At 40.2% G+C, this 22,906-nt stretch overlaps 1 protein-coding gene across 5 annotated transcripts in view; it reads left to right on the plus strand.

Annotated features, from left to right (window-relative positions):
* Window positions 1-16,305, plus strand: part of OBI1 (ORC ubiquitin ligase 1) — a 47,772-nt gene extending 31,467 nt beyond the window's left edge. For 4 of the 5 annotated variants that reach the window (XM_037800458.1, XM_037800460.1, XM_037800461.1 and 1 more), the window contains exon 6: window positions 13,300-16,305. In XM_037800458.1, the coding sequence (XP_037656386.1) occupies window positions 13,300-14,842 (1,543 nt within the window). In that variant the 3' untranslated portion in view covers window positions 14,843-16,305. The remainder of the gene's footprint in view (window positions 1-13,299) is intronic. The other variant, XM_037800459.1, reaches the window with a different exon arrangement.
* Window positions 16,306-22,906: the final 6,601 nt, after the last annotated feature.

A 22,906-nucleotide genomic window follows, 5' to 3' on the forward strand; every position in this document is an offset into this window, starting at 1 on the left:
CACATGGCTGGCATCCACTTGCTCCCAGGTTGCGTTTCGAAATGGCGTTCTCTAAAATGTTGCTCTTGGGACATTTTGTCGTCTCTTAGCTGCAGCTCCTCTTCAAAATGTCACTCTCAGTTGCTCTCTTCAAAATGTCCTCTCAATTGCTCTGATTTCCTTCTGTTTGTCAGCTTTCTAATATTGGCTCCAGTGATTTAATGCAGACCCACCCTGAATGGCTAGGGTAACACCTCCATGGAATTATCCAATCAAAGGTCTTGCCCACAGTTGATTGAGTCTCATCTCCATGGAAACAATCAATAGGTTCCAACCTAGTCAAGACTAAATATTGTCTGTCCCCACAAGATTGCATCAAAGAACATGGAGTTTTGGGGGACATAAAACAACCAAACCAGCAAAGCCACATTTTAACATCTTTCAAAGAGACTATTTTCAGATAAGGTCACCTTCATGGACTGGAGTTAGGACTTGAACATGTCCTTTGAGGGACACAATTCAACCCATAACACACCATTTTCTTTATGTAAAATACAGATAAGAGATCCCTATTTCTCATGAATTAAAGGATGTAATCTGTTTGTTATTGGCACAATTTGTAGTGCAAAGAATGGGTGAAGGTGAGCTGGGGATGGGAGTGTTTCTGTGTGTCTCTAAATAATTATACTATTACACCTCCCATCCATACCACACAAAAGATTGTTCATGCTCTTTCTTTGTCCCTCCTCATTAATGGCTTTCCTACTCATCTAGTTGCTTAATATAAAAATCTCAATGTTCATATGTTCCTCTACCCCTTCTCCTTACTCCATACATAATTCTTCAGTATGTTTATCAGTCCTACCTCTTAGCTCTCACATTATTTCTTACTTTCCATATGGTAACAACTATCCAACTGTTTGCCCTTCTTTTCTACACCAAACCCTTAAGCATCTGCTTTATTGTTTCCTGAATTCTGTAAATTTGATCATCTCATTCCCCTGCTTAATAATGATTCCCCATTTCCTGCTAGCTAAAGCCTGCTAGCTAAAGCCCAAATTTCTTAGTAGTGTATAGGAGTCTTCTTACTTTGTGACTCCAGCTTAATCTTCTCAACTCTTCTTCCCTCTCGTTTCTTGTGCTCTGCTCTGACCATGGCAAATTTCTTACTGGGCTAGTTTCTCTGTGTTGTGGCATGCCTTTGTGCCTTTGTTCATGCCTGTTCCGGTTTGCTAATGCTGCCATTATGCAAAATACCAGAAATGGATTGGCTTTTTATAAAGGGTGTTTATTTGGTTGCAAAGTTACAGTCTGAAGGCCATGAAAATTTCCACATTAAGGTATCAACACAAGTATACCGTCACCAAAGCAAGGCATTTTTTCCAAAGCAAGGCCAGTGACGTCATAAACCTCTGTTAGCTGGGAAGGCACAGTCACGAGGCTGGCATCTGCTCTGGAGTTCTGATTTCAAAATGGCTTTCTCTCAGGATGTTCCTCTCTAGGCTTCTGGGGTTGTCCTCTTAGTTTCTCCCAGGCAAACTCTGGACTAGCAAAAGTCTACATTCAATGGCCATCTCCAAAATGTCTCTCTTGGCTACAGCAGCAAAATGTCAATCTCAGTTGTTCTGAAGTCCTTCTGTTTGTGAGTTCTTTTATAGGAGTCCAGTGATTAAATCAAGACCCACCCTAAATGGGTGGGGTCCATATCTCCATGGAAATAATCCAGTCAAACATTTCACTCACATCTCCATGGAAACAATCAAAGAATTCCAAGCTAATCAATACTAATATGTCTGCCCCCACAAGATTGCATTAAAGAACATGGGTTTTTGGGGGACATAATACATCCATACTTGCACAGTGCCTTTTCCCTTGCCTCGTCTGGTCTTCCCCATTCGCCTCTCCTTTTTTATTCTGCCTGCTAAATTCCTATCCATCCATCATTTGAGATCTAACCCTGTTGTCACTTTATCTGTAAGGCCTCCATGATTTCCCCAGACAGAAGAAACACTTTCCCTTGCTCTACCAATTGTTCTTTTATCTTATTGTTTTAACAATCACATTGTACTATGACGAGTTCCGTAACTTCCCTGCTCAGTTAATCTGTCAGCTCCTTGGAGCTAAGACATATTTTTTTAAAAACACAATACTTATATTTATACACAATATGTATACATGTACATAGATGTGTACATGTATGGGTACTTCCTTCTTTGGGGCCTGATATAAGACAGGAATCTTTATACTCCATACTACCACTTGGAAGGAACTGACCAGATAATCCCTGGTAAAGATTTTTAGATTCAAGATTTTAAGCTTGAAATATAAGGGTTTAAGAGGGCAGGAAATCAGATTTCTGGCATTTTTTCCAAATGAGGGGAGCAGAGGGATTTCCTGGAGGTTTCCTCTCTAAGTTGTGCTGAAGGTGAGAGGTTGAAAGGGGAAAGGAGGAGCAGATACAGATATTAGGGGTTGCCTGGCTCTAGGTGAGAATTTCTCGTCTAAGTCTCTTTACTTGAATCAGTTTTTCCTGCCCTTCCATGCTGACTCTGAGCCATGGGCTGCTCTGTGTATACTGTGTCCCAGAACATCCTAGTACCACTCGGACTACTCAAGGCTTTCTGCTTCCTCATCAGCACCTCTGGTCTGGCTGGCCGTTGTCCCTTCTTGACCTATTCTGGCCTTTTCTGTTTCTCATGATTCTGCTCTCACAAATGCTGTGATTTCTGATATTTGACCCTCCCATGATCTGATGACTGATTCTGGTATGCCCTTTGGTTTTCCTGGAAGGGGAACTGGTAGACTGTCAGGGGAGCCTGATGATACCCTCAGTCCAGACTGACAGTTGGGCATACTCAGGCCCCTTAGCCACCTGAAGGGCCCTTCTCTGGAACCTCCACTAATTGGGGATAGACAGTATTGCTGTTTTCTGTCTACTTGTCTTTACAGTATTGATCAGATATTTTCAGAGCCTGCAATGCAGGCTAATGATTAAGCAATAAGGTTATTATCAGAGGGATTTTAAACTACCTGAGAACAGGGATGAGGTCTTCTCCATTTTTTGTTTTCCTTCCTCATTAGCCCCTCAACATTAGTCCTTAACTGTTATCTAAGTAATATTTGCAGCATGACTGGATCACACATTTTTATTTTGTTTTATTGTGTTTCAGATTGTTTGCCATGTTAAAAGACAGAGAATTTGCCTGAAGTGAAAAAATGTGTAGAAACTAGTTCAGAGATTTTTAAGTATGCTGTTTTTTCCCAAAGATAGTTATGCTCTTGTTATACTTGTGAGATTTTGTTCTTGTCATTGTTACAGTTATTAATATTTTGGGGAAAGGTATAATAAATCCTTTATTCCTCTTAGAACTATAAAAAGATACTAAGTAATATCTTTGTATTCTCTCCTTCCATTAAAGATTAGGATCCCCATTGATGTCACATAAACTTTAAGGCAGATCTTTTCTTTTGAGGCAGAAAATTGGGGCATTTCTGTATGGAGTTGAAATGAAATACATTTGTCAAATAGGATGGAATTTATTCCAAAGTAAGAAGACTAGGCTGTCTTCACACAATGGAGAGAAAGTAGTACTTGGAGTTTTCAGCAGCTTTTCCCAGGGTGCTGCCCAGAAATACCAAAGCCGCCTTAGAAATGGAAGTTAACTAGTTGTGATTTCCAAGCAAAGGGTCAGAGATCAAGTCCCAGTCAACACAGGGCAGGGAAGGAAAGTGGCCAGCATGAAAGAGTTTAGTTCCTATCTATCTTTATGACACCTGCTGGCCCTGTATATGGATCAGCCCTTGTGAGAAATTTACCAAAAGAAGGGACTAATCTGTTCCTATTCGATTCATATATGCTGCCCAACACTTAAGTAGTTTCTATAAAAAATTTCTGGGTAGCTCAGCAGGAATTTTCAACACTGTCATTTTTAACTAACAAATGCGGTTAGTTCAGTAAAACAAACACACACAAAAAGACTTCCTTTAACAAATTATCTTAAAATAATGAGCTATTATTTTAAAACTCTGCACTCCATTTGAAAACCTGCAAAGCAGAGTGTACCTTGATTAAAAATCAGTATTTTTGGGAGATGGAGGAAGAAGGAATTACAAGAAGGGGCTTAAGTCTTTGTCTAGTTCCACTGCCCACGAAAAGCTTTGTTTTGAAGGGAGAAATTGTGGTATTTTTTTATTCTTGCAAATATTGAAGCATTTTTTTTGTGATAAAAATGTGATGCAACGTAACATAGCTTGTATTTTTTTTCAAAATTAGACCCTGACACAGCTCCTCTGTGATGTTTTGACTCTAAAATTTGCATTTTAAATTTTGCTTATTTCGCATAAGTAACTTATTTTCCCCATAGTTGAAGATACCTGATGACTGTGCACGAGGTAGACAAGATGAGTGTGTGTACTTTCTGCACTTAGCACATTTAAAGACTGTGTTTTTAGTTCATGATTTTGGTTTAGATTTGTCTTATCTCTGGTTAAAAATATCCACCTGCTTTGGACTGGCATATCCAGGGTGTGTGTGTGTGTGCGTTAGATAAAGGTCACTTTAATAAATGGTCTTCGGTGACAGTTTCAAAATATTCTTGGGCTTGTGACTAGCACATAGTAGGTTTTTGATGAATATTTGTTGACTGTTTGCATATAGAGAAGATTGTCTTCCCACTTCTTGTTTTCTTATTTCCTCTCCATGTTTTGATGAGCAGATGTCTCTATTAATAAATATCACAACAATGCTTGTCACTTGACTGTGTATATAGACTTCACACTCAGTAAACCTTGCATGCATTTCAATGTTAAGTGATGAATAGGTGCTGATATTACTCAGAAGGGATTTTGTATCAAACAAACACATAGTTTTTGGTTTCAGACATGGTGTTTGGAGTCAGAAAGACTTGGATTTAACCTCATCCCTGCCATTTACCTGCTGTGTAACCTTGAACAAGATCTTTAACCCTTTAAAGCTTCTTCTTTCCCAACTTTAAAATAAGAATTAAGATCTTGCTCCATAAAGTTGACATGACAAATTATGAGCTAGTATATATCAAGCATATAGAAAGGTGCTTGGCATCAAATAAATACTCGATAAAAGGTGACTGCTGCTCTTATTATCATCCTCATTGTCAATGATGGCCACTTATACTACCGTTAAAAATTTATTACACTTACTCTTGGTATCTTCAGTAAAGTACAAAATGTGATGTTATGGTACTCTTGATTCTGCCTACCAAATTTCTTATCTAGTTGCCTTGTAAGAAAATAAAAAACGAGGAAATATCAACTTCCAATTAATTACCCATGTGTGAGGAGGGAGAGTACTTGGATTGAGAAAGCTAAACTTCTGTCCAAACTCAGTTTTCTCAATTATTTGATTGCTAGTTTGAACTGTCATAACTTTTTAAGATACTTATGGCATCTCACAAATTCATGTGAGTATGAAAATTTGTCTAAACCCTGGTTTCTTTTTATGTTTAAAAACAAGGGAAAATTTACAGCTTATATTTAGCCCTATTTGAGGAAGTAGTTTATTATATTACAGAGTTTTCACTCCATCTGTTACCACCTCTGTGTCCATGAAAGAACCACCTGTACTCTCACGAAAACAGAATATGTAAAAAAGTGTCCTTCAGTCTCTGTATTGGAAAGGCCAGAGTCCATGTAAAGATAAGGTGTCTTTTATAGTCTTTCTGAACGTATTTTATATTTCATTATTTTCTTTTACTTTCTTTTAAGATAATTGTTATACCTTACACAATTATTTTACATGTTATAGAATGGATATGTTTCTCAACAATAAAAAATAAATAAAATATTTTAATAAAATTTTTAAAATGCCAAAGGAGGCAAATAATAAAGCTTTTGAGTGGATAATTGAAGGTACTGTTACTTACGAAAAGAAGCCCTTGGAAAGAAAGTATTGTAAATACAGGGTCAAAAGGCAGGAAGTCACAGAGAGAGTATAAAATGGATGATGAGTTGTTGTGGCAATTGAATAATAACAGTATAGGCCACAGAATACAAAGCTTATATCAAATACTTTCCTAAGGAAAGTTCCATTTCTGTTTCTTTCTGCCATCCCCAGATTCACTTTCTTTTGTTTCTGTTTGTTTGTTTGTTTGTTTTAAGATGGTACTGGGAACAGAAATTTTCTGCCTTGAGGCTTCAGGAGAGATGTGTTTCTTCTCTCAGTATGCTTCAAATTATCTAATATATTTTTGGAGAACCAACTCGTATGACTAGGATTGGCCATAGACAGTACTTTTATGATTAACAAATTCTTAGGAATGTATCACCTTAATAAGTGTTTTGTTTTAAAAAGAAAAAATTCTCTTTGAGGAAGCACTGGCAAGTCATATGGATCAGCAGTGGATAAAAATATGTGGGTCACCTCCCAAAGTTTTCCTACGTTAAAGACACACACAAAGTTGAGATGTAGATACGGGTAACACACATGCAGTTCAAAGGAAGCAGGTGAGAGAGAAAGAATACCAAAGGTTTTGAGCCACGACCACCACCAAATACGTACTAGTACAGTTGTAGTCCTACCTGTGTTCTGTCCCTGAAATAAGCTCCCCTACCCACCCCACATATACACACAAGGCAAGGTCCACTACTTGAACCTTTCTCTTTTCTTCTTACTCCTATTAAAACTCAAATTCCTGAAGATCTCATGTTGCAGGCTACTAACAAAATATATGTAGACAAAAGGAGGAGTTTGTGAACCCAAAGAATCTCTTAACTACTGGATTGCCCTTCGAGAGAAGGTGCTTAGAGAAAGGAGCAATGAAAACCTTTTTCTTCTGAAACTCCATCTCTCCATGTTTAAAATAAATGTCCTACTTTCCTAATAATTTTGAAAGTTGAGGAATGAGAAGACAAACAACTAAAGCTATGTAGATGGGCAACTCAACGATAAAATCTACTCAATATCTGGATCATTCTTTCTTTGGTTAAGGATGGGAGTTCTTTAAAAAAAAAAAATTGAGACACATGACTTTATTTGGTTTTCTTGCATATCAACCATTATTTTAGTATAGGCAATCCTCGTTTTGCACAGTGGTGCAGGACCATAATAATGGCCACACAAGCTAAAACCATACAAAGCAATCTTGATAATCAGTGGGAAAAATTACAGTTGTTCTCTGGCCTTAAAAATTTTTTGTCAAAGCATTAAAACTCTGTCAGTTATAATTGTATATGGAAATGAATAGTAGTACAGCTAATATATAGTATAATTTAAAACACTAGAAACATTGAGAACTAAAGTGATTTACTTCTTTGTAAAAAAAACTTAGAGAATAGTTTGAATAGTGCTTTTCTTATCATATAACTTATGATTCAGAGCATCTTTATCTTTCTATCATAACAACTTTCCTTATTCATATCAATTGATGAGTTAGTTTCTGCTAGGTTCCTCTGGCTGCCTATCTATTGTCTCTTAAACAGTAGCAGTTTCAAAATTCCCATGGTCAGCTGTTTTTTTTTTTGAAAGTGTAGTTACATTTTATTCTGATTTTACTTCCAATATTATCACTTTCATTTCTTGCTGTACCTTCAGTTTTGTTGGTAAAATGTCATGGAGTTTTATCACTGGGAGACAAGGCGGCATCACAACTACATACTCTTCTATCTATATGTGAACTGAATCACAGGTGGTCAGTGACCAATCACAGACAGACTGAACGAAGTGACATTATTGGTCCCAGGTCATGATGCACACGGTTATTCATGAAGTGATTTTCAGACTGAAGAGCTAGCAGCAATGTTTGTACTTTATATAGTTACTCAGTTAATAAAATGTGGTAACTGAAATTTGAATCTTGTTGAGTGACAGCTATGTTGATGTTATTTGACTGAACAGAACTGTGGTAACCGAAATTTGTGCCTGTTAGCACCATGTAAAGGGAGGACATTAACAATGAAAACCTGTTGGATAGCCTAGACCACAGAAACTGGCCCACATTCCAAGATTGCTTCCCATTGTTTCACTATTACTTCAGCCAGCAAGTAAGGCAAACAATATTAAATTGAAAGATACATGAGAGGGCAAGTGGTTTCCCTCTCCAGTATCCCCTTTGTTCCTTAAGAAGTTGATTCTAAAGTTGATGGTTTTAGCAACCCACTGAGCTTGCCACATTTATCCCTTTTGTTGGGGAGAGGGCTAGAGTTGGGGGAAGGTCATATTAAGTAGTCAGCAAAAGTTAATGTCCAGATACTGGAGTCTTGACTTCTTCTGTGATACGGTTATATAACCTAGTTACTTCCGTTCCAGGACTCTTTAAGTTCTCAGCATAGCAGACCTGGCCTACCACTCACCTTGTTAGTTCAAAGAACTATGTTAGACAATGAAGAAAAACAAAAACAGTTATAAAAGCTTCCGTGAGCCTTCAGTACAACACGAGAGATACTTTTTCCATTTAAATAACTGTAATGCAAGTCAGTAGAAAATGGAAAATATTCAAAGAGGAGCACAGATAAAGTATAATGGGTGTTCACAGGAAAGGATTCTTTTTGACCAATATTGAAAGATAGTTCACAGAACATAGAAAGCTAAATTTGGAAGGGACATAAAGATCGTCTAGTGCAATGGTTGGCAAATTATTTCTGTAAAATGCCAGATAGTAAATATTTTAGGCTTTCCAGGCTATATGTTCTGTGTTGTAACTACTCAGTTCTACCATTGTAGACAAAAGCAGCCATAGAATGATATGTAAACATGCGCACATGGCTATGTTCCAGTGAAACTTTATTGACAAAAACAGTCAATGAGTCATACTTTCCCAACCCCTGACCTAGTTCAATCCTCTGGTTTTATAAATGATGCCATTGAGAACCAGAGAGGCAAAGTGAAATGCTCATGGTTCTACCACTTTTTAATGGCAGCTTAGAGTTTAGTTCGCTTGATATTTGGTTCTAAGATTTATTCTTTTACCAAATTTTCTTTTATCCTCCTTCAAACATACACCTGACATTCCTATGTGATGGACTATGGTGATTTTGAAGAGAAAATAATGGTATTGAGGACTACATCCTTTCTGTTGTTAGAAATGCTGTTACTCGAGGTATAATGACTCAAAGTCAACCAGTAGGAGTTTTATTTCTCTTATTTCTTGTAGGGATAGGAACAGTCTTGTAGCTCTGTAGCTGTTTGGTCAAGGAGAGCCTTTGTCCTTTTTCTTTCATTCAGAATATATACATTGGTTAACATTGCAAGCTAAATAATGCTTTAAGCATCTCCTAGATTCTGGCAGAATATACTTCTGATATCATTTGCAGCTCCCAAACTGCTCTACAATGTTTCTCTAGCATAATGAAGCCTTTGGTCATCATTGCAGCTTTGAAAATCAAAGCCTTTTGGTCTCTAATGGAATGTTATAAAAATGCTCCATTTTGAAATTTGCTCAGGAAAAGGAAGTATAGTAAATGATGTTAGGAGTCCCTCTGATTTGCCTTGGCATTGATTCATTTAATGTTATGTACTCTGGAAATATTTAGAGGTAGTGTGAATACGAGAGCTTAAGACCCGAAGATAAGCTCTTACCTCATTGTCTGTTTCCCATGGAAGTGTCATATAGATCTCTATCCCTAGCTGTTGGTATTTCTTTATGACAAAGTAAATTGCTCTTTGCTGAATTTAATATAGATATTTAGGGTAAGCTGAAAATCTAGCATGTCAGAATTCTCATCTGTTTACATTATTTTAATAAGGTAAGGTGAAAATGGAAGTTCTTTTGGATGGAGTAGTGTAGAATGGCAAGCCTATAGTGAAAAAGCTATACTGTATATATGTCACTCTATTGTGTTTTTTGGTGTCAGGGCGAAAAAGAGTGTTAACAGTCAGGGTTATGAGTGTTCCAGCTTGCTAATGCTGCTGTTATGCAAAGTACCAGAAATGGATTGGCTTTTATAAAGGGGGTTAATTTGGTTACAGTCTTAAGGCCATAAAGTGTCCAAGGTAAGGCATCAACAATCTCATACCTTCACTGGAGGTTGGCCAATGGCGTCCAGAAAACCTCCATTAGCTGGGAAGACACATGGCTGGTGTCTGCTCTGAATTTCTGGTTTCAAAAGGGCTTTCTCCCAGGGCGTTCCTCTCTAGGCTGCAGCAGTTCTCCAAAATGTTTCTCTTAGCTGCTCTTAGATAGATTGTGTTTCAAATGGTGTTCTCCAAAATGTCTCTGTGTCAGCTTCTTGGGGCAAACTCTGGGCTAGTACTTTCAAAGAATCAGCAAATCTGCTTTCAATGGCCATCTTCAGAATGTCTCTGTAAGTTGCAGCAGCAGTGAGCTCCTTCTGTCTGAGCTTTTATAGGGCTCCAGTGAACTAATCAAGGCCCAAGCTGAATGGGCAGGGCCACACCTCCATGGAATCATTCAATCAGAGGTCACACCCTAACCAAAGGTGTCACTCACAGTCGGGTGGGTCACCTCTCCAATGGAAAGAACCTAATCCAATATCCCACGAGATTGGACTAAAAGATCATGGCTTTTTCTGGGGAACATAATATATCCAAACTGGCCCAATGGGTCACATTTTATTTACTAGTGCAGTGACTTTTATAATATCTACATGTGTAAGAGACCTAAGGATTGTTAGCTTATCCTGTGGTGTTGACTCAGTCTTGATGTAAGGCACTGATATATCTTAAAGTAAGAAAATCACATTTATTCAACAGATATTTAATGAGGGACTATTATGTACCAGAAATTGTGTTAGAGATCTAGCAATGGATATGACAATCAAAATCCCCACTTTCCTGGAGCTTATACTCTAATGGGGGTGAGAACAGAAAACAAATAACTTACATGGATTGATTAATTGATCAGTTCCATGCATTCACAACACATTCTATCAGTTTGCCCACAAACATGGATCCTTTATTAGCACAGTAAAAAGGTCTGATCAGTCAAAGTATTATAGACTTTTAAAGTATTGAAATGGAACTTTGGGGAGTTGAGGGCAATGACCTTTTACAAAGCATCCTAACTCATCAGTGACTTCTCAGGCTTGCCTGTCCTTCTCATGTGTGCTCAGTTGCTGGCCTTTGTTGCTAATGCTCATAGAACTTCAGCTTTTTCTCTGAAGCAACACAAAAAATTATGCTTAAGGCTGTCCTTAACTTCAACTCAGAACCATTTGTTAACTTAATTCTTTTCAAAACATGATAAAAAAAAATAGGGCAAATATATAGTGTTAAAATGGCACACACAGAATGTTAATAATGGGGAAAACTACTGAGAGGATACATATTGGAACTCTATATTTCTGCATGATTTTTCTGTAAACCTATAAGTGCACTAATAAAAAAAATAGTGACATTATGTTTGAAATGTGCATGAGTTAAAATCTGGAATAAAAAACGCTAACATTTTGGGAAAGTTTCCTTATTTGTCACTGTTCTTTCCTTATGTAAGCTTCTGAGTTCCCAGAGACATCCTTTGGCAGGAGCTGACTTATTATATGGTAATATTACTTGATTTTAAATCATTTTGATTTTTCATCTGATGATACCTTTATTATAAAAAGTGTACTTGAAAAAACAAGTTTTTTCTTGGTAAGCAGATTTAAGGCTGTCACTTCTGCTATTAAAGAAAAGCTCCTACCATTCATTTTAACCAAATACTCATAGTAGTAAACTTGTCCTTAAAATGGAGAGGTTTATTGTTGTAGTTGATTTTGTTTTTGCTATTACTATGGTTTTTGCTTTGCTTTTTAGAAGTTTAAGGGAGTGTGCTCTCTCTCTGGGAGTTCAGTTAATTGCAGTGAGTAAATCAATATTTGGCAATCATGTCTTTTAAGACCCTTTCTAATGCCCAGATTTTATGATTCTATATTTACCTTGGGCCCTGCTTTTTTCACTCACTGACAAGAGAACAAGGATCAAGTTAGAGTGATCTGGGAAGTGAGATTGGGTTGGAGTTTAGGAGGTAGTGGGTATTTAACTGGGAGTCATAGAACATGCTGTTGCTGGCTCTGAGAGGTGGAGGTACTGTCTCCTGCTCCTTTATAGTTTTATATATTTTTTAAATACTTAGCACATTTTCTTAGCTTTAGTTATTTTTATAATTAGGAAAAAAGAAAGAACAAGATTAACCCATAGATGAAAGCGATTTTTTAGAAGTCACCTTCTCAAGTACCCTCCTCCAGACAGACAACCCCTGAATTCTTCAAGAAGGGCCAACGTATTGAAGTCATCAAAAAAAAAAAAAGGCTTAAGAAAAGACTTTTTAAAAGAACTTTGGGACAGAGAGATCTTCATGGAGTTAGAACATAAAGTTTATGTTTATTGGCTTATAAGAAGCAATTTCTTAAAAGATGGAGTTCTCCTTGGTGGTCAGATGGAATTAAAGGTAGACATTTTATGTCCCTCGGAGATGGGAATGGGACTGTCTTACTCATCTTTGTATCCCCAACTGCAAATATACCCCAAACCCATACTAGATACTCAAAAATTATTTTCTGAGGTGAACCCCATACTCATTCTTGAGGGAATCGTGAAAAAAGGATGATCCCAGTAAAAGTGGTGAGTATTTAATGTGCTCTTTTTCAGTCACTCTCCAAAAGGATCCCTGTCAGAAAATATGAGAATTTTTTATGTGTGGCGTGTTGGAACGATGAGCACTGACTTTGTATTTAAACTGGGAAGAAAATGAGATTGATATCCCACACTGTTGTAAAATGCCAAAAATAAGTAGAGCTGAAATGAATTAAAGCCCAGTGCTTAAAAAGGCCAAGTAAAAACTTCAGATAAGGGTGGCTATAATTGAAAGGGGCCAAATAAGTATTTAAAACCATCCCTCCTGGGACTGCTAAGATTTTTAAATTTCAAATTGGCATTTTATGTTTGACAAGGTGACATTGTATAAGAAATGTATTGTAAAACACTGCTGTGCCATAAGAAAATGATTGAATGTAAATATTTCAAGATGTGGACCACTGTTCAAATGTTATCATAAATCTTTGCCATTGTTTTAGGGGATAACTCTTCATGCATATATAAGCCAAACTGATAGAGCCAGCTCTTAGAAGGGAAATTTTCTCTCTCTGTGCTACCACAAGCCTGATTTTGACCACAAAAGTGTCCATTAGATCTTTGCCAGTATTATTGTGTGCTTATAATGACCTAAAAAGGGAAATCCTTTTTTGAAGCTGTTATTACCTGCATGCTTTTGTCTTGTTCACTGAATGGTAAATATTACTGTGTTCTATGTGAAATTAGAATGAGCTAGGACAATTTGTGGTCTTCAACTTTGAAAAGGAAAGAAAAAAAGTTTGAGCTAGAACAATTAATTATCCTCCCATTCCTTGCAGGTTTGGAAGGTTTACAATTGCTGCCCTTCAGTCCAAAGTAGAACAGTATGAACGTGAAACCAGTCGCCTCAAGAAAGCCCTGGAACGAAGTGATAAATATATAGAGGAACTAGAATCTCAAGTTGCTCAGCTAAAAGATTCAAGTGAAGAGAAAGAAGTTATGAATTCCATTTGCCAGAGAGCACTTTCTACAGATAGCAAGGGGAACAAAGGCAGTGAGGAGGAAGTAGCATCAGAGAACCAAGGTGACAGTACCAGCAAGCAGCCTGGTTCATCCACTCCAAGTTCTTCCCACCTGATAAAGCCTCCCAGCAGCATACTCTCTGATGCCAGTTCTGCCAGGAAGGAATGCACCAGCAAAACAGAACCAGATTGTTCAAAGAACAAAGACCTTTACCAAAAACGGGTAGAAATAATGTTGGATGCGACAGATACAAGTATGGACACTTACTTGGAAAGAGAGTGGGGTAGTAAAACAAGTGATTGTGTATCCTACAAAGATGAAGAACTTTTTGATCTTCCAGCTCCTTGTACTCCTTTGTCCCTTAGTTGCCTTCAGCTCAGTACTCCAGAAAATAGAGAAAGCTCTGTGGTCAAAGCTGGAGGTTTCAAAAAGCACTCAAATCATCTCAGAAAACTGGTGTTTGATGATTTTTGTGATTCTCCGAATGTTTGTAATAAAGATTTTTCAGAGGATGATATAAGTAGAAGTGAAAATGAAAAGAAATCAGAATGCTTTACTTCTTCCAAGACAGGGTTTTGGGATTGTTGCTCTTCAAGCTATGCCCAAAGTTTGGATTTTGAAAGTACAGAGGGGAACACAATGGCAAATTCTGTTGGAGAAATATCTTCAAAAACAAATGAGAAATCAGGCTCATGTTTATCCAAGAGGTTGAATTCTATTCGCTCTTTTGAAATGAATCGGACAAGAACTTCCAGTGAAGCATCAATGGATGCGGCTTATCTTGACAAAATCTCTGAGTTGGATTCAATGATGTCGGAGTCGGACAATAGCAAGAGCCCCTGTAATAATGGTTTTAAGTCAGTGGATTTAGATGGGTTGTCAAAGCCATCTCAAGGCAGTGAATTTCTTGATGAACCTGATAAGTTGGAGGAAAGAACTAAGCCAAACCTTTCCAAGGGTTCTCTAACTGCTGATCAGTTAGAAAATGGAAATGAATGGAAACCCAGTTCTTTTTTTCTCCTCTCTCCATCTGATCAAGAAATGAGTGAAGATTTTTCACTCCATCCCAGTTCCAATCCGGGAACTAATGAAATCAAACCCCCAAGATGTTTGTTTCAGACGGAGTTTTCCCAGAGTGTTTTGTTAAGCAGTTCACACCAGCTATTTGAAGATCAAAGGTTTGGGTCATCTTTGTTTAAGATGTCCTCAGAGATGCATGGTCTTCATAACCACCTTCAGTCTCCTTGGTCTACTTCCTTTGTGCCTGAAAAGAGGAATAAAAATGTGAATCAGTCAACAAAAAGAAAAATCCAGAGCAGCCTTTCCAATGCCAGCCCATCAAAAGCAACTAAAAGTTGACTCGTTAGAAAGATATCGTTTGTGTTTTTGTCCTGAGAGGAATATAGAGATTTTTTTTAAGTTTTTTTTTCCCCCTCTCAGGAAAAGTTCTATACAATTTTGATTTGATAACCTTTGGTCAAGTGTCAAGTCAGTATGGTGGATTAACCTGTACTCAGAATACTTTTGTCATTTTGAAAGGAGTTTGGTTTTTTGACTGCATTTTTGTTTGGGGATCTTTTTGACCAGAGATGGTAGGGAGAGAGTTTTGTTTTGTTTTGTTTTTAATGAATATCATGTTTGTCTGGGTTAGGTGTATTTTGTTTTCTTGACTGTTGATTTAACTGTTAGATACAGTGGCCTGCCTATTGATGAGCCTCAGTCTCAGTTCTTTTCAGAACTTAGATTTCTTAAAATCTTTAGTGCTGTCTACACAACTGCCCACAAGACACGTGAGTTTCTTTAAAGCCTTTCCTAGGGTGGAAATTATTTTACCTATCCCTTTTTATTTATGTTTAGTGATGGCCTAATTTTATGCAAGGGCATGATGGAGAAATAGCACTCTAACCCTAGCCCAGTAGTCATTTACTTTGTTTTATGTCATATGTATATGTTTGTATTTTTTAACATTGTGTTTTGTCAGTTTATGTGAAAATGTTCTGCTAGTATGAAAGGACACATTTTCTATTTGAAAACAGTCATTTTATATCAGCTAGGTTACATATGCTCATCTTTTTTTGTGTGTACAGAATATCTGAAGTTGAGCCATCTTTGGAAAGAAGACATGGAGGAATTGAGTTTAGAAGAACCTAAACATGGTAGCTTCAATGTTCTGGATGTACAGCTGTGAAAGTACTCTTTCCAAGTTCTTTATCCATTGACATCCCAGGGGAGCTTCTTTTGGAGTAATGAAGTTGTTGTTTGCATGTTACTGTTCTTTACAGGAACTCTGTATGCATGGGTAGCATTCTTGCTTGCTCTGTTCTCCATATTAAGAAAAATAAGTTTCAGTTGGCTAATAGAGTATCTTTTACGTAGGGCAAATTCTTTTTTTTTCCCATGAAGAGTGTTGAGGAAGCAATGATAGGTAAGAGCTAAGCACAATTTTTAATTTAGGCTCTAAGAAAAGTATATTATTATTCCAAACATGTTTGGTATGCCTGTGTAGGCCTTTAAAAATGGTTCTGTATGCTAATAACTTGTTTATCTGATGTTCACTGAACATTTTACATTAATACTGCATGCTTTTTTATGTGAATTGAATAAAAGATGTCATAAGCACTGTAATCGTTGAAGTAGTCTCAGATTTTGAATTAATTCAGTGTATAAAGACCAGGACAAATCTGGCCTGCCACCTGTTTTTGTAAGGTCTGCAAGTTAAAAGTGGTTTTTACATTTTTAAATGGTTGAAAATAGTCAAGAAGATTTCTTGACGTGAAAATTATATGAAATTGAAGTTTTAATGTCTCTAAATAAAGTCGTGTTGGAACATAGCCACTCTCATTTGTTTACATGTTATCTGTGGCTGCTTTTGCACTACAACAGCAGCATTGAATAGATGTGACAGAGAACATATGGCCTACAAAGCTTAAAATATTTACTTTCTGGCATTTTACAGAAAAATTTGCTAAGCACCGTAGGATTCGGTGAAACCATAAAAGTATAACAAGTCACTTTTATGATTTGGAGATTATGCCTTCCACTTTTAGAAGTAGTAAGAACTAGAAAAAACTTAACAAAATGTACTTTTTGTTTTATCATATATCTGTTCCTGTAGTTATTTATGTGTTATTTTTTTGATGGTTAAACCGGGCAATGCATACTTTCAGAGATACTGGTTTAAATTCCTTTCCCAATGTGATTATAAAGTAGGAACTCAATTAAATGTGAAGTCTAAAATTTTTCTGAACAAATAGTCACAGAGTAAATTTGGTGGTAAGCCTGGTGTTCTAGTTTGCTAATGCTGCCAGAATGCAAAACACCAGAGATGGATTGGCTTTTATAAAAGGGGTTTTATTTGGTTACACAGTTACAGTCTTAAGGCCATAAAGTGTCCAAGGTAACACATCAGCAATTGGGTACCTTCACTGGAGGATGGCCAATGGTGTCCGGAAAACCTCTGTCAGCTGGGAAGGCACGTGGCCGGTGTCTGCTCCAAAGTACTGGTTTCAAAATGGCTTTCTCCCAGGACATTCCTCTCTAGGCTGCAGTTCCTCAAAAATGTCACTCTTAGTTGCACTTGGGGTATTTGTCCTCTCTCAACTTCTCCAGAGCAAGAGTCTGCTTTCAACAGCTGTCTGCAAAATGTCTCTCATCTGCAGCTCCTGTGCTTTCTTCAAAGTGTCTCTCTTGGTTGTAGCTCCTCTTCAAAATGTCATTCTCAGCTGCCCTGAGTTGCCTCTGCCCATCGGTTCATTTATATGGTTCCACTGATCAAGGCCTACCCTAAATGGGTGGGGCCACACCTCCATGGAAATGATCTCATCAGAGTTATCACCTACAGTTGGGTGGGGTGCATCTCCAAAGAAACACTCAAAGAAATCTAATCAAAACTGATAACATCTGCCCACACAAGATTACATCAAAGATAATGGCGTTTGGGGGACACAATACATTCAAACTGGCACACCTGGCTCTAATTTTGTCTATAATTCTTTACCAAGAGTGTGTGAATTTTTAATCTGTTGGCACTGTGCCATGAAAATCCAGAGTTTGTAACCTGATTTACTAAAGTAAAGTTGCCTAATAGAGGTTAGAAGCTCTGTGTTGAATCAGAGTATTTTCCAGCTCCATATCTTCGGAAATACTCCATCCTCCCCAAAACAGTATTTAATATATTAATCTAATTTATAACATTACTCCATTGAAAGGAATAATCTCTATGGGATTTGAACTTAATCACACATTCTCATCTTTACTCCTTACCATCTTTACCATAACTATGTCATGATAAATATGGTGATATCAGTCACAGATTTTAAAATACACACACTCCAAGCAAACAAAACTACCTTTTATTGAGTTCAGGTATTGTGCCAACCTCTAACTCATTCTAATCACATTTTAAACCTTGTGAGCTAGGTGGGAATATCCCCAATTCACAGATAAGTGAATTGAGGATTAGTGATCACACAACTGCGATAGAGTGGAGATGTCTTGGAGCTGTGTCTTTGACTCCAGAGCCTGTGGTCTTCCTCTCCAATATATGGTAGTCTACATTTGTAGATCAATGGATGAATATGGAGGGAAGATAGACTTTAAATTTCCCAAGGATACTTTTTTTAAAGAAGTAGTAATACTTCAGAAATACTAGCATGCTGCTTTTCAAGTAGCATTTAATTCCTGCTTGTGTTCCTGAGTCTAATTCTATTACTAAATAGCTCAGTGATGGGAGTTTACAAAGATTTGCAGAACTTTGACATTTAACCTCATTTTTTAGTTAATTTCACTAAAGCTGTGTTAGAGAAAGATGTAATAATAAAGGGAGCAAACACCAGTTTATGTCTATTAAAAAAAAAACAGCACCTCTTGACTGCTTCATCTTTGTAAAAGGCTATGGCTATAGGAATGTGACAGTAGGCTAGATTTTTTCCTTAGGACTTTTTGTTCGTCTTTAACTTTCAAGATCTTCACCCCATCCAAAAATGATCTTCTATATTAATGAATCACCTGAGGTTAAAACTGAATATGATAGACTTTAAGGTTTATACCCCCATAATTTCAAATCTGCCATATTTTCCTACCATCTCTCTGGTGTCTACATTGGTTTGAAACAACTAAAAGTGCCACTGAACAAAGATGGAACTTTGGTCTTGGACCATAAAGATGTTTCAGAAACTGCTGTTTTTGTATGCTTGAATGGTTTTCATTTATTCAAAAGTGTAATACGTGCACCAGATATTTTTTTGTCTTGCTTTTGTACTTGCCCATGATACTGTAGAGAGCATCAAACTGGCGTTAACAGTTTAACTTTAAGGAATGTGGCCTATTAAGTTAGAAAGGAGGTCTTTCATTCCTATTTGTGGGAGTCCTACAACACAGCCTTTGCTTATTGTGATGTAACCTGATCCCTTTAATAATACTTGGCAGAGAGAAAACCTTTTAAGCAATGATCTCAGAGTGCATAGTGAACATTTATTGCTTAATTCTCGGAACCCCACTCTGAGAGAGGAATCATCTATTAAGATGCAGATTTCTTCTAAGAACCCATCTGGAGTGCTGGCTAAAGTTTTATATGACCGAGGCAGTCTAGAATACCTTAAGGTGCAGCTGCACTTCTTGAAACTGTCGATTCCCAGGTCTTGTGCTTTAAAAGGGAGTAGATCCTCTATAGTAAATGTTGGTTGAACTAAGTAAGTGTAGAAGTGTGCATCTGTGTGGCATAACTTGGGGCTGTAAAAATCTAATCCTCAGGGATATGGATATGATGTAGACATTTATTGAGACTGTGAGGAGGAAGGCCTGATTCTGATCCATTTTGATTCCTCTTACGACAGAGATGAGGAAAGAAGTCACTTCCTACGATAGAGGTGAGTAGAAAAGTGCGTGAAGCAGTGAAGAAGCTAGGAGACTTCGGAGATAACTTGCGCTGGGTCCTGAAGGATGAATAAGAGTTCAGCGCGGAAGGGTAGTTAGTCTCTTATGCGTGTTCCCTAGGTTGGAACAGGAACTTCTCAGAGGCCGCCTCATAAAAGGCATTGAAGGAACCATGCCCTTAACATCTTCATTGCAAAAGGTTTACTGGATTGCTTCAGCCTGAGCTTGCACGTTTGGCCTTGCTCTGCCTCCTCAGAGCGTCCCGGGAGGCTCTGGGCTGGCCCTCACCACCTGGGCCGGCGGCCTGATGGCGAGACGGCGGTTCCCTTGGAGCTGGAAGGCTACAGGAGGTGGCAGGGCTGGCCCATCATCTGTCCATTAAGCGCGACCTGGCCCCCTGAGGGCAAGAAAGAGCGACGCCGCCTCACCCATGGGGTCATCTTCGTGCCGGGGGGTGGGGAGGTGGAGTCTGATCCGCCCGCCTCGGCTCTGAGTCTCCTTCAGTCCTTGGGATTCCAGAGAAGCAGGTCTTGCCGGATTCCCTTTGCCTGGGCGTCTCCACCTCACACTCCCCGACACACTGTCTCCTGGGGGCCTAGACCCGCCGGCACTGCTCTGGCCGGAGTTCCCCGCGTTCTCCCGGGTGCTCTCAGCTCGTCCGGCCCAGACCCCACCCGAAGAAGGAACCGGCTCTGCGGTTTCCTGGCATTTTATTACCACTCGCGAAACCTGGCGATTAAGACGCGAAACCAACAAAGAGTTTTCTTTCCACCTTAACCTTGCACACAATCCTTTAACAAATTAATTAATCCTAATGAATTAACACTTCATTTATTTAAACGCTCTACAGTCCATGAATTAAATTTTCATGCAGTGATTAAAGGCTGTTAAAATATGCATGATTTCGTTAAAATTTTATAATAAATCAGGGCAATGTGTTACATGACAAGGCAACTATTTCCCAGTCCTCACAAGGGGCTTTGATTTGTGCGGACGGCGGAAAGGAGGGGCGACTGGCGGCGGCGCCGGCGAGCGTTAGAACCCGGCTACGCGACCCAGGTCCGCACTCACGGGTTTGGACTCGCTGCATGGCGGTTACCTCCGTGGCTTCTAGACCCTCTTGGGAGTTCTGCTCCTGGGGGCAGAACAGAGCCTTCAGAGGGTGATGGGCGCCCATCTCTCGGTCCTTGGAACTGCACTGTTTGGGGGTGGGGAGGGGGGTGGGGACTAAGTAGGTCCTCCGCGGTCCATTTAAGCCAACCGAGCTTCCTCCAACCGGGGCGTGCGTGTGTCCAGGTCACTGCGCCTTCGGAGAGGGAAAGCGACAGAACTTTCATCCGTCACCTGGGTTCACGGGCGTGTGTGTCCTGTGGAATTTTGTTTGTTGTTTTCTTTTAACCCGGGGCCTTCGTAAATCTCTGATCAGCCGGCTCTTCTAGCCTTAGAAGGGGCCGGGGTGGAACAGTGATGCCTATGCTTGTCTTGGGAGCTAAATGACAGGGGCGCATTGGTCATGTTTAGCTAGTAGTGCAACGTTGTTCACTTGGGCTGCGAACGCGGTTCTTGTAACTAGTAGGCGGGGAGCTGTGTGTGGGCACGCGCGCTCGTCGAGCCCGTTAGGAATGGGATGTAGTTGCCTTGCATCGTCCGTAGGGCTTTCACAGGCTGGGTGGGTTTTGTGGCCGCAGAAAGACCAGGATGAAGATACTTACATAGACCCCTACCTCTATCCATATCTGTATATGTAACGCCAAGAGTGAGAATGACAGTGAACTTTGCTGGGACGCATCATGCAGGTCGCTAGGGCATCGGCGATATCCTTGGGTGGGTAGGGTGGTCGACACCCATGGAAACGTCTCCAACCGAAAGTGCGTTTGAATTAAATGGCGAGAGGGAAGAAAAGAGTGTTTGGGAGTTGTTATTGTTTTGCCCCGTGGGCTGACTCAAGAACTCCCGCCTCCCGCTTCAGCTAGAGACGAGTCTGAATGCGGGGCTGGGACTCACCTTTATAATCTAGAAGGTGTCCCGTCCTTAGGGAACCTCAGAAGAGATCACCATTAGCCCCAATAATTCACCCGATCTTGGCTTTGGGGACCGATGGATGTGGGCGGCTGCGAGTGGCAGGCAGCGTGGGAGGTGGGGGTTGAGAGGGGGCCAGTGGCTTCCCGGTAATCTCCGAGCTGCCACTAGCGAGCGCGCGGTCCGGGACCGGTGTCTCCGGGCTGGGCTGGGCCCCGGCGAGCCGTGGAGGGCAGGTCCAATAGCCCCCAGGAGCCCAGTCACCACAATCCCAAGAGGGACTGGGCCCCGGACGCAGCAGGCGTAGCGCTAAGAAGACAGGATCAAAGCAGCCAAGGCGTGGCCCTGGGGAAAAAGGCGGGAGGGAAAGCGAAAGTACCGCACCAGTCCCTGTTCCACTCCACCATTCGGAAAGCAATTGTGCGAGGAGGGGGACCCTGGGACAGCCAATCTGCGGTTCCTTTTCCGAGAACTGAATCTCTCACCCTGGGCCTGCTTCTTCCCTGCCTGCCCCTTCACCTACTTAAGACAACCCCAAACGACCTCTGAAGTCCGCTGTCTCTGAGCCCTGGGAGGCTTCTTCAGCAAGCAGCTTGCTGGCTGAGCAGTGAAATATGCATCTTCTCAAACTGGGCAACTGCCTGCGGAAAACGGACTCCCCGAGTCTCGGCGGAGCAGACCTTCTGCTTCAGCTGCCACAACCCAAGGTGGGGTCAGATCCTGGGGTTCGGGCAGAAGCGTGGGGGCCCAACACTTTTCCCTGGACACACATGCTTCCGTGAACACTTCCCAGGCTCTCACCCACGCCCCTAAACCCGGACAAGCAACTCGGGTTCAAGCCTCCAAGGGAGGGGAGGAAGCGTGCTGTTAGTGGCTGCTGAGGGAAAGCGCTAACTTTCTCCACGGTGGTTTTGGAAGGAGAAAAGCAGTGGGAAGCGGGAAGCAGCTGTCACGCGCGCTCTCCGCAGCTGGGGAAGGGGTGGGGCCAGGGGTCAAAGGCGAGAAGAGTTCTCCCCCAACAGCGCTGGCTGTTGCACTGCGCCCTTCTCTCCGATCTTCAACCCAACCAATGAATATCTGCTCCCTGTGCTGGGGGGGGGGGGGGGGGGGGCGGGGGTGCGGAGTGCTGCCAACGGATTTGGCCTGCCAAAGAAAGAGGAGACAATTAATGAGGGAAAGAAATGTGTCTGTGATCCAGACGATAGACTCCCTGTCTCTGGGGGCGGAAATTCCTTGGAAGCCAATAACTGTCCATTCGTTATCCCCTTCTTGATAAAACGCAAGCTATGAAATGAGAGTTGGGGCAGTTCTGCGGTGGCCATTGGAGAAGGAGAAGGAGGAGGAGGAGGAAATAAACTGCCCAGGAATCTATGTCAAGGCTCAGACCCCATGTGGGCATCATTATTAGCGCAGGCAGGGGCCAACTAGTTATAGCAGTTGCCAAACCCAGAACACAAAGCAGTGAGGTATCAGTGAGCTGAGCCCAGGCCTACAACCCTTTCCTTTCACCCAGGCCACTGGATAAATGGG

This window comes from Choloepus didactylus, chromosome 12 (genome assembly GCF_015220235.1).
Source record: "Choloepus didactylus isolate mChoDid1 chromosome 12, mChoDid1.pri, whole genome shotgun sequence".
NCBI classification, from domain to species: Eukaryota; Metazoa; Chordata; class Mammalia; order Pilosa; family Megalonychidae; genus Choloepus; species Choloepus didactylus.